Genomic DNA, 12,792 nt, shown 5'->3' on the forward strand with positions numbered 1-12,792 from the left:
GATATATAATGTCCACGGGTTGTCCCACATCCACATGCCTGTTGACCTTTTCAAAGAATTCTAGAAGGTTCGTGAGGCAAGACTTACCCTTACAGAAGCCATGCTGATTCTCCCTCAGCAAGGCCTGTTCGTCTATGTGTTTTGAGATCCTATCTTTGATGAGGCATTCCACCATCGTACCCGGTATGGATGTTAGGCTGACCGGCCTATAGTTTCCCGGGTCCCCCCTCTTTCCCTTTTTAAAAATAGTTGGTTTTTCTTACTACTGTAATCCAGTGGTTCTCAAATGTTTAGCACTGACACCCACTTTTTAGAATGAGAATCTGTCAGGATCCACCAGAAGTGATGTCATGGCTGGAGATGACATCATCAAGCAGGAAAATTTTTTGACAGTCTTAGCCTGCAATCTCACCCACACTTACCCAGGCGTAAGTCCCATTGACTGTCATTGTTAAAAGCATATATAGAGTAGCCTGTTAAAAGCGCAGATCTGTCTCATTTCTCCATATGCAGTCATATACCATGATAGCATCAAATCTAATATATTAAAAATAAAATATTGAAATGTATGGGGACTCACCTGAAATTGGCCTGCAACCTACCTAGTGGGTCCTGACCCACAGTTTGAGAAACACTGCTGTAGTCATATCCTTTAGCAACTAATTCTGTAATATTACAAAATTCTAGTGGAAGCTTAAATGTTTTGAAAATCATTTTCTGTAACACTTCCAGTTTTTACTTCTGTGTTCCCTCTTTTACCAAACAAATGAAGGACTAGTCATGTATATTTAGCAGTCATGTATATTTAGCTTGTCAATAAATTAAAGCAAGATTTTGAAACAAATTAGAAACCATTATTGCATCATGATTCAAAATGAAAGATTATGTTGCAATTCATTGTTTGAATAGCACAAATCGATAAATCACCTTCATTAGTAACTGATATGGAAGGGTGATTAGATGGCAAACCTGAGGAGAGTGTCTCAAATATAAGTTTAGAATTATTATGTTCAAGTTGCAGTTGGGCAGTTAAGCATAGCTTTGGAGCTGTGACTTAAATGGCTTAGCGCAGGGGTGTCCAAACATTTTGACAGGAGGGCCATGTCTCTCTGACATTGAGTTGGGGGCCAGAAAAAAGAAGAATTTTTACATTTAAAATTTGAATAAATTTACATTCGTGAATTTTTTAGAGATGGAACTTATATGAATGAATGAAGGTCTTGCAGTAGTTCAAGAGCTTCATTCATTATAAAAGGCCTTGCCCAAACAAGGCTAAATAATAATAATAAATAATAAAACTTTATTTTTATCCCGCCCTTCTCCCAAAAAGGGACCCAGGGCGGCTAACAACATATAAAACAGATTAAAACGTAATTTCACAAACAGATAAAAACATATTAAAAAACACATTAGCAGAACCCATAAAAACAGTAGTCAGAAGAGTCAGAATAAAAGAGCATAAAACAGCAGTTCTTAGAGGAATCGGGCCTGTATAAAAGCAACTAAAAGATATATAAAAGATGTTAAAAAGGCCATAACGTCAGAAGGCTTGGTTAAACAACAAGGTCTTCAGGCCTCGCCGAAAGGTCTCGAGGGAGGGAGCCATTCTCAAGTCAAGGGGAAGGGAGTTCCACAACATTGGTGCCACTACTGAGAAGGCCCTATTTCTTGCCGCCGCCCCACGTACTTCCTTAGGTGGCGGCACTTGTAAAAAGGCCTTCTCTGATGACCTGAGAGGACGAGCCGGATTGTACGGGAGTAGGCGATCTCTAAGATAACCTCTCCCAGCGGTTTCATGTAGATATTAAATAGCATGGGGGACAGAATTGAGCCCTGCGGCACCCCGCACCTCAATGGCCAGGGTGTCGAACAGGCATCCCCCAGCACCACCATCTGGGACCGACCCTCCAAGTAGGAGCGGAACCACCGCAAAACAGTGCCTCCAACTCCCAACTCGGCCAGTCGGCCCAGAAGGATACCATGGTCGATGGTATCGAAAGCCGCCGAGAGGTCCAGCAGGACCAACAGGGACGCACTCCCCCTGTCCAGTCCCCGGCGTAGGTCATCCACCAAGGCGACCAAGGCAGTTTCTGTTCCAAAGCCCGGCCTGAAACCAGATTGAAAAGGATCCAGATAATCCGCTTCATCCAAGACCCTCTGGAGTTGGGCTGCCACCACCTGCTCAATTACCTTGCCCAGAAACGGGATGTTGGAGACTGGCCGATAGTTGTTCAACACAGTGGAATCCAGGGAGGGCTTCTTCAGGAGGGGGCGAACCACCACCCGCTTCAAAGCAAGCGGCAATGTCCCCTCCATCAAAGAAGAGTTGACCACCCTCACTGTCCACTCAGCCAGTCCACCCCGGGCAGCTCTTATCAGCTAAGCTGGGCAAGGGTCAAACAGGCAGGCAGACGGCCTCACACTCCAAAGGAGTCTGTCCACATCCTCAGGCTGCACAAACTGAAAAGAATCCCACAACACTGGACAAGCAGTTGCCAGGGGGACATCATCAGACATTGTCAATGTGGCATCCAAGTCATAACGAATGCGATCGATTTTATCTGCAAAATGTTGCGCAAACACGTCACAGCGGCTGACCGTGTATTCTTCCTGGTCCACTGCCTGGTCCACTAGCCTTTCCTTTGCTGCCGCTGCTACACCACAGGCATGAAAGCAAGCAGTGGAGGGAGACCTCATCCTGCAGCTTAGGTGAGAGGTTGAACAGTCGTCATCATGCTGAGAAATGTTGCATCAGGCCAGCATGGGGTCCAGCAAGTCTCCGGAGGGCCAGAGGCTCATTGGAAACTGGGAGATCCCTGAGGGCCGGATTGGGAGCCCCTGAGGGAGGCCCCCGGGCCGGGGTTTGGGCACCCCTGGCTTAGTGCATCACCATAAATGGTCTGTTTAGACCTTTTTTCTGTTAAGAAGATCATTTTGCATTTTTTTAAAAGAGTTTTCAGAAGTCTTTTAAATCCAGTAGTGATATATGAAAAATCCTTAATGGCTATGAATAAGGTCCAGTGCATAGTTGCAGATACTTATGTTATATTGAAGGCAGTGGGACTGAAGTATATTAACACTATTCTATTCTTAAAATCAAAACTTTCTCTGGTAGTAGGGCTGGAAGAAACTCAGCCTGATAATCTTGGAAAACTGCTGCCAGCACTGGGTTGGTCTTGCCTGACAAAAGGCAGCTTCTCGTATTGGTGATCCTTATGGATGCAGCTGTTTTCCCCTCAATGATCAAAGGTCTTCTGCTCCCTCAAAATTCTTTCCTTTTTCACCATTAATGCTTGCAACTGTCTCCTGGAACACGTGCATGATATCACCTCTCTTATTTTAGATCTCTTCTTAAAATCCCCCTTTTCAGTGCAGGCCTTTGGTACAATGCCTTTGTCATGTAAATAAACTCATGTAACCAAAACATTCACAAATTCATGTAACATATTCATAAACTCATGTAACCAAAACATTCGCATATTCTACCTCTGCTCACTGCTGCCTTTATTTCCCTCATTTTTCTCTTTTGTTGATTTATAAATTGTAATTGCTTTGAGGCAGGGACCTGTCTTCTCTTTCATGATGCGTAAAGTACCATGGATGGCACAATATAAATAATAAAGTCATTATTTTGTATTTGTTACTTATTTACACTTTAGCACAAGAATGGAAGCCTAACATGTTATTTTCTGTGATTGTGCTAACAGAGTAAGAGGCTTGCACCATTCTAAGCTTTTATGGCTGCCTTGCAAGAATATCTTGTGCACCAAAAATAGGCCTGTTATGCCTAAATGATTATCATAACTACACATTGCATATAGTTTTATAGAATAGTGTTAGAAAATGATAATTTATTTTGGATACAAGTTTAAAGTTTTCCAGGTGATTATTGAAATCAAATATGTTCTCTTGTTCAGAAATATAGTTCATTACTGTTGGTATTGCTAATGATATGCACTACTGTAAATTGATATGGTTGCACTTAAGGATAAAAATAACTCACATTAAACCCATCCCTCTGCCTTTAAGATCAGTTGCCAAAATTGGTCAATGGCATGTCTTTCATGTAGGCAGACTTGCAACATTTTAAATATGAGTGTGGTTATGTCTTATTTAATTCAGTGTATTTTCTGTTCCTGTAAAGGTAAGACTTGGGAAAAAAAAAACCCTGAAAACATGCTTTAAGAAGTTACTAAGATGTTAATCTGCTCTTTACATCATAGTTTCTTACACACACAAATTGATATGATTTTCAGATAGATGTGTAGGGGGTGCAAAGGCAATTTGCTGGCCATTACAGAACACATGCTTTTGCATGTCTAATATAGAGTATGAAAGTAGATCTGCATGCATGTAACATGAGAAGCAGCTCTAAAATATTGATTAACCTTTTGACAGAGCTCTTTGGGAAGTTCATGAAGTAGTTCATGTTAACCAAGACATTAAATTAGCTTCCTGTGTGCCCCAAACTCCTTTTATTATATTGTATATCTAAACTATCTGCAGCATCATTACATTGTGCAGGTAATAGAATTGGGGACTGAAAATAACACAGTAGTTAGCTTGTGAAGTTAGATATAGCTATATTCCTAAATAAGGCCAAGCAGAAACGACTTATAGTTCCTGTGACATTTTTTATCAATATGTATAATTGATTATAGTACTTCCAGAAATTATTGCTCAGGTGTTAGTAATGTCAAAATCACAATCTTCCTAGACTATCTCTGAAGATATGTGCCTGTGATCAACAGGAATTTAAATGAATACTATTCTATCAATGCAAGTAGTTCTTTTTAACCTGCGGACAGTTACAATCAATTACTATCAGCAATAAGTGAGCTTGGAAAAAAAAATCCACAATAGCATAATACATTTATTAGGAACAGCTAAACTATCACAAAGGTTCCAGAACAATTATTCAGGCTAATGTATTTATACAGGCAAACATCACAGCTAACGCCACTAGCTAAACCGATTGTGCATACACCACCATAACAATCCAAAGCGATTAAAAGGATTAGCACCCAATTTCTACAGGCACCCAAAAGGCATGAATCAAACAATTTACATACTGAAAAATGTCCACTCCAGAATGGAAAATACTTGCTAATCAGAGAACAAAAGATAATTTATCCAAACTTTCCTAGCTGCACAATTAACCGTACCAGCTACAATAATATTTCAAAATCTAAACTATCAAAATACTAAAATGCAAACAAATTATCAGAGATGGAAATACTTCATAACTGGTATACAGATTAGGAACCATAAGGTAATTCTGCATCCTTGTTGAGGGTGTACCCTCCATACACGACTGGAGATGTTCTGAGGTGCAAGGTGCCTTCCAGCATCTTAGAATGCCTACTGGAGAAGTCTAAGATGCACTTCTGCACCATAAAGAAATAAGATTTTGCAGACCTGTTGCCCTTTTTCATGTTCTGTTACAGGAGAATATTGGATAAAAGACTGGATTTCACACAAGGGTTAACAAGTCACCATCATATTGTTTCATAAGAACTAAAGATCTGGATCAGACAAGTCCATCTAGTCTGCATTCTGTCTACAGAGGTGGCCATCTGGATGACCCTGGCATATTAACAAGCAAGAGCAACATGTAGAAGGCCAACTTCTATTTATCCCCAGTACTTATGGCCCTATAATAGAGCACATGTTGTTTATTCAGAGGGCCCCTTTTCCTGACATATTGGCACTAGGAAAGGATCCTGAAGCTAGTAAGCCAAGCTGGTACATGCTGCTTGTTTGTTTTTCTCAAGCAGTAAGCCCACCAAATGATGGGAATTTGTGTGGAAGTGTGGTTATAGCAGGCCACATCTCTTTCTGATTGTTTTGATCCAGCTTCTTTTGGTTGCTGCTGTTTTGTTCTTGGTTCCTTGGGAACCCTGCCTCTCTACTGCCTCATCTGTACCTCTGTCAGTTATTGCCTCTTTCTTTTCTTATTTAGTTGGCACCTATTCCTCTGACCATGTTGATGAGATATTTAGAGTACTTTATTGTGAGAATGCATGTTGACCCTAGAAAATAGTTAGATCCTTGCATAATGAGCAGAGTCTTGTTTTTTATTGTCAGGCTTGCAAATAAGACTGAAATGAGGGCTCGGATTAGTGTAATGGCTTCTGATGTTACAAAGGTTCAGCTTTATTCCTCAAGGAAAAGAAAGACTCTTACCTCTCTGTAGTTCAGAAACAATGTAAGACCTTAGATAATTCTTTTTTAGTAATCCCTAAATTTATACTGACCTTTCTCCTTTTTCTATTCTTGGGATTCTACTGGCCCAAGAGCTTTTCTGGTTAGTCTGTTTCAGGCCCCAATTTGCACTTCAGAATAAAGTTAGTATATTTTATTTTTGTTTGAAGATGCATTATTTTGTTCTAAATTGAATCTCATTCTACTGCCAACTTCGTGAGAGCTCTTTTTTCATTGTGCCTCTATCCTGTTTTCTCTGTATGAAATATCTGAGTAGATATGCAGGATTGAATCTCCCATGAAACAGGCTGAAGTGTACTGCTTCAGGTGGCAGATTTGGGTTCCAATTCTCAGGAGCAACGCAGTTGTCCTCCCAGCATTTTCCCATCCTAAGGATGGCCTGCAGAGGAATGAAGTCAAAAGGGCAACATACTGCTTTTCCTCTTCCTTTCTTAATATGAGAATTCTGAAAGAAGAAAGGAATTGGGGCATGATTTTAATAAAAAAATGAAAGAAAGGGAAAAGAAATGTTATTTGGTTCTCTGCTTCAGACAGCAAAGCGTCATGGACTGGCTCTGTGGATCTGGCTTATTGGGCAGTGGGGGTAGGACATTGGCAGAAAGATACAAAAGAGGTTGTGTTAAGTGAGTTGGAGTCTTGCTGGTAAACCTTTCTGAAACAGGATATTGTAGGTGGAAAAAGGAATAGTTTCTGGCTACCCTTAAGTGCCTTGCAGTATTGTCCATCCTTCCTTCCGTCCATCCAGGTATTTATACCTTTCTATCTCTGAAGATGCCCCCAAAGCCTGTTCCGTGAAATCCCCCCTTTTTTTGTCCTTTGGGTTTGATTTTCTCTTTCTGTATCTGGTTATGCTATATCATGGTCTGTATTATTGAACAGTATTATTTCATCCTGGATGTCAGCATATCAGCTGAACTATTCTCCCAGGAATCCTGGGAGAACAGGCCACATTTTCCAAAACCTTGGTTAAGTTACAAATCCTTGTTTTACATTTCACATTCCCCCCTCCCCCAATAGTTACACATTCTGGGAGGAATTCTTATGTGTGTCTTAATCCCCACTTAAGCATCTCCTACATATTGTATGCAAACTTGAACTGCCATCCATGAATTCCCTGTTTTTTGGTGTTGAAATGTCTATATCTAATTTATTGTATTGTACCTACACCCTGCATTTTCTACATAGTCATTGTAAAGTTCCCCTTCAGAATGCTATCCCCCTGATGACATTTGCATTTTGATCTGAAAACAGATGTACCTACATCATGATCCCCATTCAAACTTCAGATACACATCTACACATGAAAGCAGAATCCACCCCAGCTCCATTTAGCACTCTGCAGTCACAGATACTCTTGCCTATTTCCAGCTCATCATGTAGTCAAATCTCCTAAACCTTTATAAAGCAGAGCAGTGGTTCTCACACATTTTGCACCAGGGACCCACTTTTTAGAATGGGAATCTGTCAGGACCCACTGGAAGTGACATCATGAAGCAGGAAATTTTTTAACAATTCTAGTCTGCAATCCTATCCAGGATTAAGTCCCATTTGCTATCATTGTAAAAAGCAGCTTGTTAAAAGTACAGGTCTGTAACATTTCCCCAAATGCAGCCACATATCGTGGCAGCATCAAGTCTAATATATAAAAAAATACTGAAATGAATGGGGACCCACCTGAAATTGGCCTGTGACCCACCTGGTGGGTCCCGATGCAGAGTTTGAAAAACACTGAATCAGAATATTTTTCGTCAGAATTTTATCACTCACTCCATGATTCAACACACTTGTGTCAGTGTGTCCATTGTCCACAGGAGCCCCCTGGAAGATGATCCTCTAGGACAGGTAGCTATAATTGTGCTTGGAAACCTTTTACTATCTCTCTCCCCCATCTTCCCATTCTCTTTGTCTTCAGTGGCTAGCAGCTGGAGTGGAAGAACAGGGCCCCTAAAATCCTTCCCTACAACCCCATTTCTATTTCTTATCTTTTCAGGGTGCACCAAATGCATTTCACATGCAACCACCATGAAAGCTAGGTACACTGTATTCAATTATTAGGAGATAAATATATTCCTGTTATATTAGGAGATACATATATTCCATATGTATTAGTTTTATCTTTGTTAATTTGTAATAAAATAACGGTCTTTTATTGGAAGTTATCTTTCTCTCTGTCTCCTCTTTAAGCAAAAGGGTATTTCTCTGCATTACGCCATCTTGTTATCCAGTCTAAGATTCTATATTTCCAAAGGGCTGTGTGATACTCATTAATTCCCTTAAGAATCAGCTCATTTGGTAAAAAGCTGTTTGAAAAAGTACCATATGGTAATAAAGCTCTCAGGCCAGTGCTGGTCTCTAAAGGGGCTAGGGTTGAAAGCTCTGTCTGTATGGCAGGGTGCAACCACTTAATTGACTTGAAAACTGTGTGTGTTGAAGAAAGGATGGTACCTCATGAATCAACTAATTTCTAAAACTAGGTAAGTAGATTTAGCCATTCTGTTGTGTCTAGTTCTTAGTAACTTTATAGGTGAGAATTGTTCATTCTGCGCCATCAAGCACAACTTCTTTCAATTGTCAGATGTTCATCTTTGTATTTGTTTAATGGTATTGAGCCAATGTGTTCTTTGTCTGCTCTTCTTGTTTCACTAACAATTCCTGGTATCATTGACTCATCTAGTGAGCTTGTATGTATGACATGGTCAAAGTAATGTCTAAAACTTTAACTCTTAAAACTTTCAGGTCCTTTCACGGATGTAGTCACTACAAATCTTAAACTACGAAATCCATCAGACAGAAAAGTATGTTTTAAAGTGAAAACTACAGCACCTCGTCGATACTGTGTGAGGCCAAATAGTGGAATTATTGACCCAGGATCATCTGTAACTGTTTCAGGTAGGCAGTCTGGTTATTTCATTTATTTCAGTATTAAACATTTTCACTTGTAGAAGCTGGAACACTTATAGGACAGTGTTTGTCAACTTTTGTCCCCTGCTATACCGCTTTGTTTGATCCACCTATAGGAAATTCTACCGGAAGTAACTGGCAATGAAGTCATCACTCATTACTTCCAGATTTAGAGGCACAGCAAACACTGGTAAGAGGCGCAGGGCAGATGGGAGGGCTTTTTTGAGCGTGCATCTGCCTGCCAAGCCTCCTACAACTGCTTGTTGCATTTCTGGTCGCATTGCCAGATGTGGGGGTCTAGGGGGCTAACTTGTTCCCCTGGAACCACCTCAGGTATCATTGGTGGTACAGGTACCACTGGTTGAGAAACGCTATTCTAGGAGGTAGGAACTTTGCTCATCACTATTTTTATCACTTGTCCTGCTGTATCCAACTTTGCATGTTTTGCCTCATAGTGTATTAAAAAAAATTAAAATTTTCATAGAAGAGGAAAGCGTCGAGGACTACATGTTTTTTTGTGGAAAGAATATTAACACAATCTCATTGCTTGTTCTTAACACTTAAAAGGCCATATCTCTTGATTGTCTTCTGTCTGCAGAAGTCTCATTTGTGCAGTCACCTGTCTCACTGCCGCTCCATGTGAACTATTAGTTCTTGAGAGTTCCCCCAACTCTCAGGAACAGGATACAGGGGATGTAAGGGCAGGGAACTTAAGGGGAGGTAGGTGGAAATGGTCCCGCCCTTCTTTGTGCTAATGGGGCTCCTTCCTTAAATGGAAGAAGGTCTTGAGGTTACATCTTTGGCTTGCATCCTAAATAATCATATGTATGCCTTGCTGAACTCCACACCACTAAAATTTCCTTTCTCTTTGATAGCTGCATAATATGTAAGCATATTTATTTCTCTATCTTAAGAACACTTTCCTGCTATCATTCTTGACTCTTTGATTTTTAAACTGATTAGGTAGGTTTTTTTGTGTTCAGAGACAAACATATGTATAAAAATTGTTCTAAAGAGTGGACTTCATAGGCAGCCGAAATTCTATCCATCCTTTTTGTGATACTTGACATGCTTGAACCCATGTGGCCAGTGTTCATTGGGTTCTTCAGTAGAGATTTTTTTATAGCCAGCTCTATTTAAAATTATAGAACTATTAAAGCCAAGGTGGAAAGGGTTTGTTAGCAAGGCACCACTATAAAACATAAATATTATTCTGTTGAAAAAGCAATTCTTTGCCATATCAGTATGAAATAAATCTCATTTTTGAGGTGTACCAGTTGAACATATTTTAGAAAAAATTGGGTGAAAAGCGAGTTAGATCAATTTATAAAGAATGGCTGAAGGGGTGAAGTTTTTTGTTTCCAGCTGTTATTTTCCAATAAATAGCATAACAGATGATCATGTTAAGATTACTTTAATTGTTTAAAAATTTCATTCTATTAGAGTGTCCTGTTCATTGAGATAGAGAAGACATATTGAGTAGTTTTAAAGCTTGGAGATTATAGAATTGCCCTTTTAGTCAGTAGTGAGTGAAATACAGTCAGTTCATGGAATACAAGATAGTAAATAGTGAAGACAAAGTTTTTGGGAAAAGTACTGGCAAACACAGTTTATCGACTCAGTTAAAGTTGCTGCACCATGAAGAGGCACCCGACAAAAAATTGATGTTAGTTCATCTTTCCCTACAATGTACTGGAAACTTCAGAGATCTATGCACAATTTGTTTCAGTTCTTATTCAGTCCAATAGATCTATGCTGACACATCCTAATCCAGCCCAGAATGTCAGGTAGAGCAGGGGTAGTGGGGGAGTTGTCCCCATGCTTTACTGGATTGGCTTGAGACTTCATATGCACCTAGAGCTACAGCACCTGGTGAATTTTCAACTCCCGCATCCTCTTCTGAGGCTGAGGTATAGAGCGTATTTAATAAAGACCTGAAGCAAACTTGTTCACTGTAGAAGTGGGGATTAAATTGTACCCCCATGCCCACACTTTAGCCTGTTTGTTTAGAGCTGAGTGCACAATAACCTATGCATGCAACCCCAAAACTCTGCTAAGTGCAGGGGGCATTTAAACTATCCCTTCCTTTATTGTACAGGCCTGCTTTTGGTGAGAATTGGATCTAGCCCAAAGCCTTCATTACAGTGTGATATTGATAAGTTAAAATCCTGACCAGGCTAGTCAAAATAAGTGTTGCTTGCCTTTATTTTTTGGGGGTATTCATGGGAGTGATAGGCTATTTTGTATATGTTTTAAGGGCTTGAAAGGATTTTTGGAAATAACTGTTAGCTCTGAGTATGTGTCTTCTAAATGGTTTTCACTTACAATGCATACTGTAAAGTTGTGATATGAATGTTGGTTTACTTTCTCAAGTGATCTACTTAATAGATGTTCTGATATTTCTGGCATGGAGATCTCTGGATTTACTGTTCTTGGGACTGAAGTCCTGTTAAAAGGGGAAAAAAACTACTTCTAGTTTTGCAGGGAAAATAGGAAGTTGGCTTTTTCTTTCAGCAGGTCTTTGAAGCTGCCGGGAGGGCTGCAGAGTGGGTCACATACTCCCCAGACTCTCTGGCAAGCCATAGCGACCCCAGGTAGATGATACAAAACCCTTCCCAGCAGCAGCATGATTGTCCTGATCACATTGCTGCCATCATTGTGGCCCCACCCCTTAGGGGAGCAGCTACAGAGCTTCCCTGGCTGGTGTGTCACAACAGTTTGGGAACATCTGAAGTAAGCATTTGTATTTAATGTGTAATCTGCTCTTGGGCTCACCTGTGTTTGAGTCAAGTGCCCTGCATTTTTTGCTTTTTGTTTCAGCTGTAGTTGTAGTCTGGATTATTGAATTGGTTTCTGGTGCCGTGAATGGTTTTGCCTGGTGGCAGAGGCTTCTTAAGCCTGTGTACATCTAAGAAGAGCAGTGTGTTTTGCATATGTGACAAGTCATTAGAGCATTTTTATCTCTTAAATGTCCTAGGAGGCATTCATGGTGCTTGAGAATGATTGGACTGGGAGAAAGACTAGCCATTCCAACCAAAATGAGTGATTTCATGGCCCACCAGGGGGTTCATTCTCTGTCTAAAAACTTTGGTTCAGGCTGCAGAAAATTGCAGCTCTGCCACAGTGTTTTGCCACAGCTAAAATATTGATATTCCCCTACTTCCTGTTTTCCTCTTCTCCTCTCCCCTTTCCTCCTGCTACTACAAAACCCCTGGTATTCCAGTCCCAATTCTTACTGGATAACCCTTCTGATTTCTCTATGACCTGTTCCTCTTTGCTGCCATAGTTGCTCGCACTGATACATACCTTGTTGCCATGAATGAATTTCCTCTTTTTGTCTGTTACCTAGAAACTACTTATGTGTGAGTCGTTGAACATACTGAATTGCATTTTGATTTTCCTTCCCCGCTAGTGTATTATTATCCCCACCACTGAATATTCCGTATTACACTTTTAAGCTATTTCTGCCCAATGTTGCATATATGTAGCAGGGTCAAAATGTGTACACCTGTGGGCTGGGCAAAAATGGGTTAATTAATCTTGTTTCCTTCTTTCTTGTATTCCATTCCACTTAATTGTGCCATTGGCCACTGCACTCAATCCTTTCAGCTGTTGTAGATTCCCCCCATGTGCATGTTACATGTGTCTTAAAGTATGCCTGGTAAT

General features: G+C 40.3%; 1 protein-coding gene across 1 annotated transcript in view; it reads left to right on the plus strand.

Moving 5' to 3' along the window:
• Positions 1-12,792, plus strand: part of VAPA (VAMP associated protein A) — a 39,705-nt gene that overhangs the window by 5,742 nt on the left and 21,171 nt on the right. The window contains exon 2 of the mRNA XM_066626037.1: positions 8,962-9,114. Within this exon, the coding sequence (XP_066482134.1) occupies positions 8,962-9,114 (153 nt within the window). The remainder of the gene's footprint in view (positions 1-8,961; positions 9,115-12,792) is intronic.

The sequence above is a fragment of the Tiliqua scincoides genome, chromosome 4, assembly GCF_035046505.1.
Source record: "Tiliqua scincoides isolate rTilSci1 chromosome 4, rTilSci1.hap2, whole genome shotgun sequence".
In the NCBI taxonomy this organism is placed as follows: Eukaryota; Metazoa; Chordata; class Lepidosauria; order Squamata; family Scincidae; genus Tiliqua; species Tiliqua scincoides.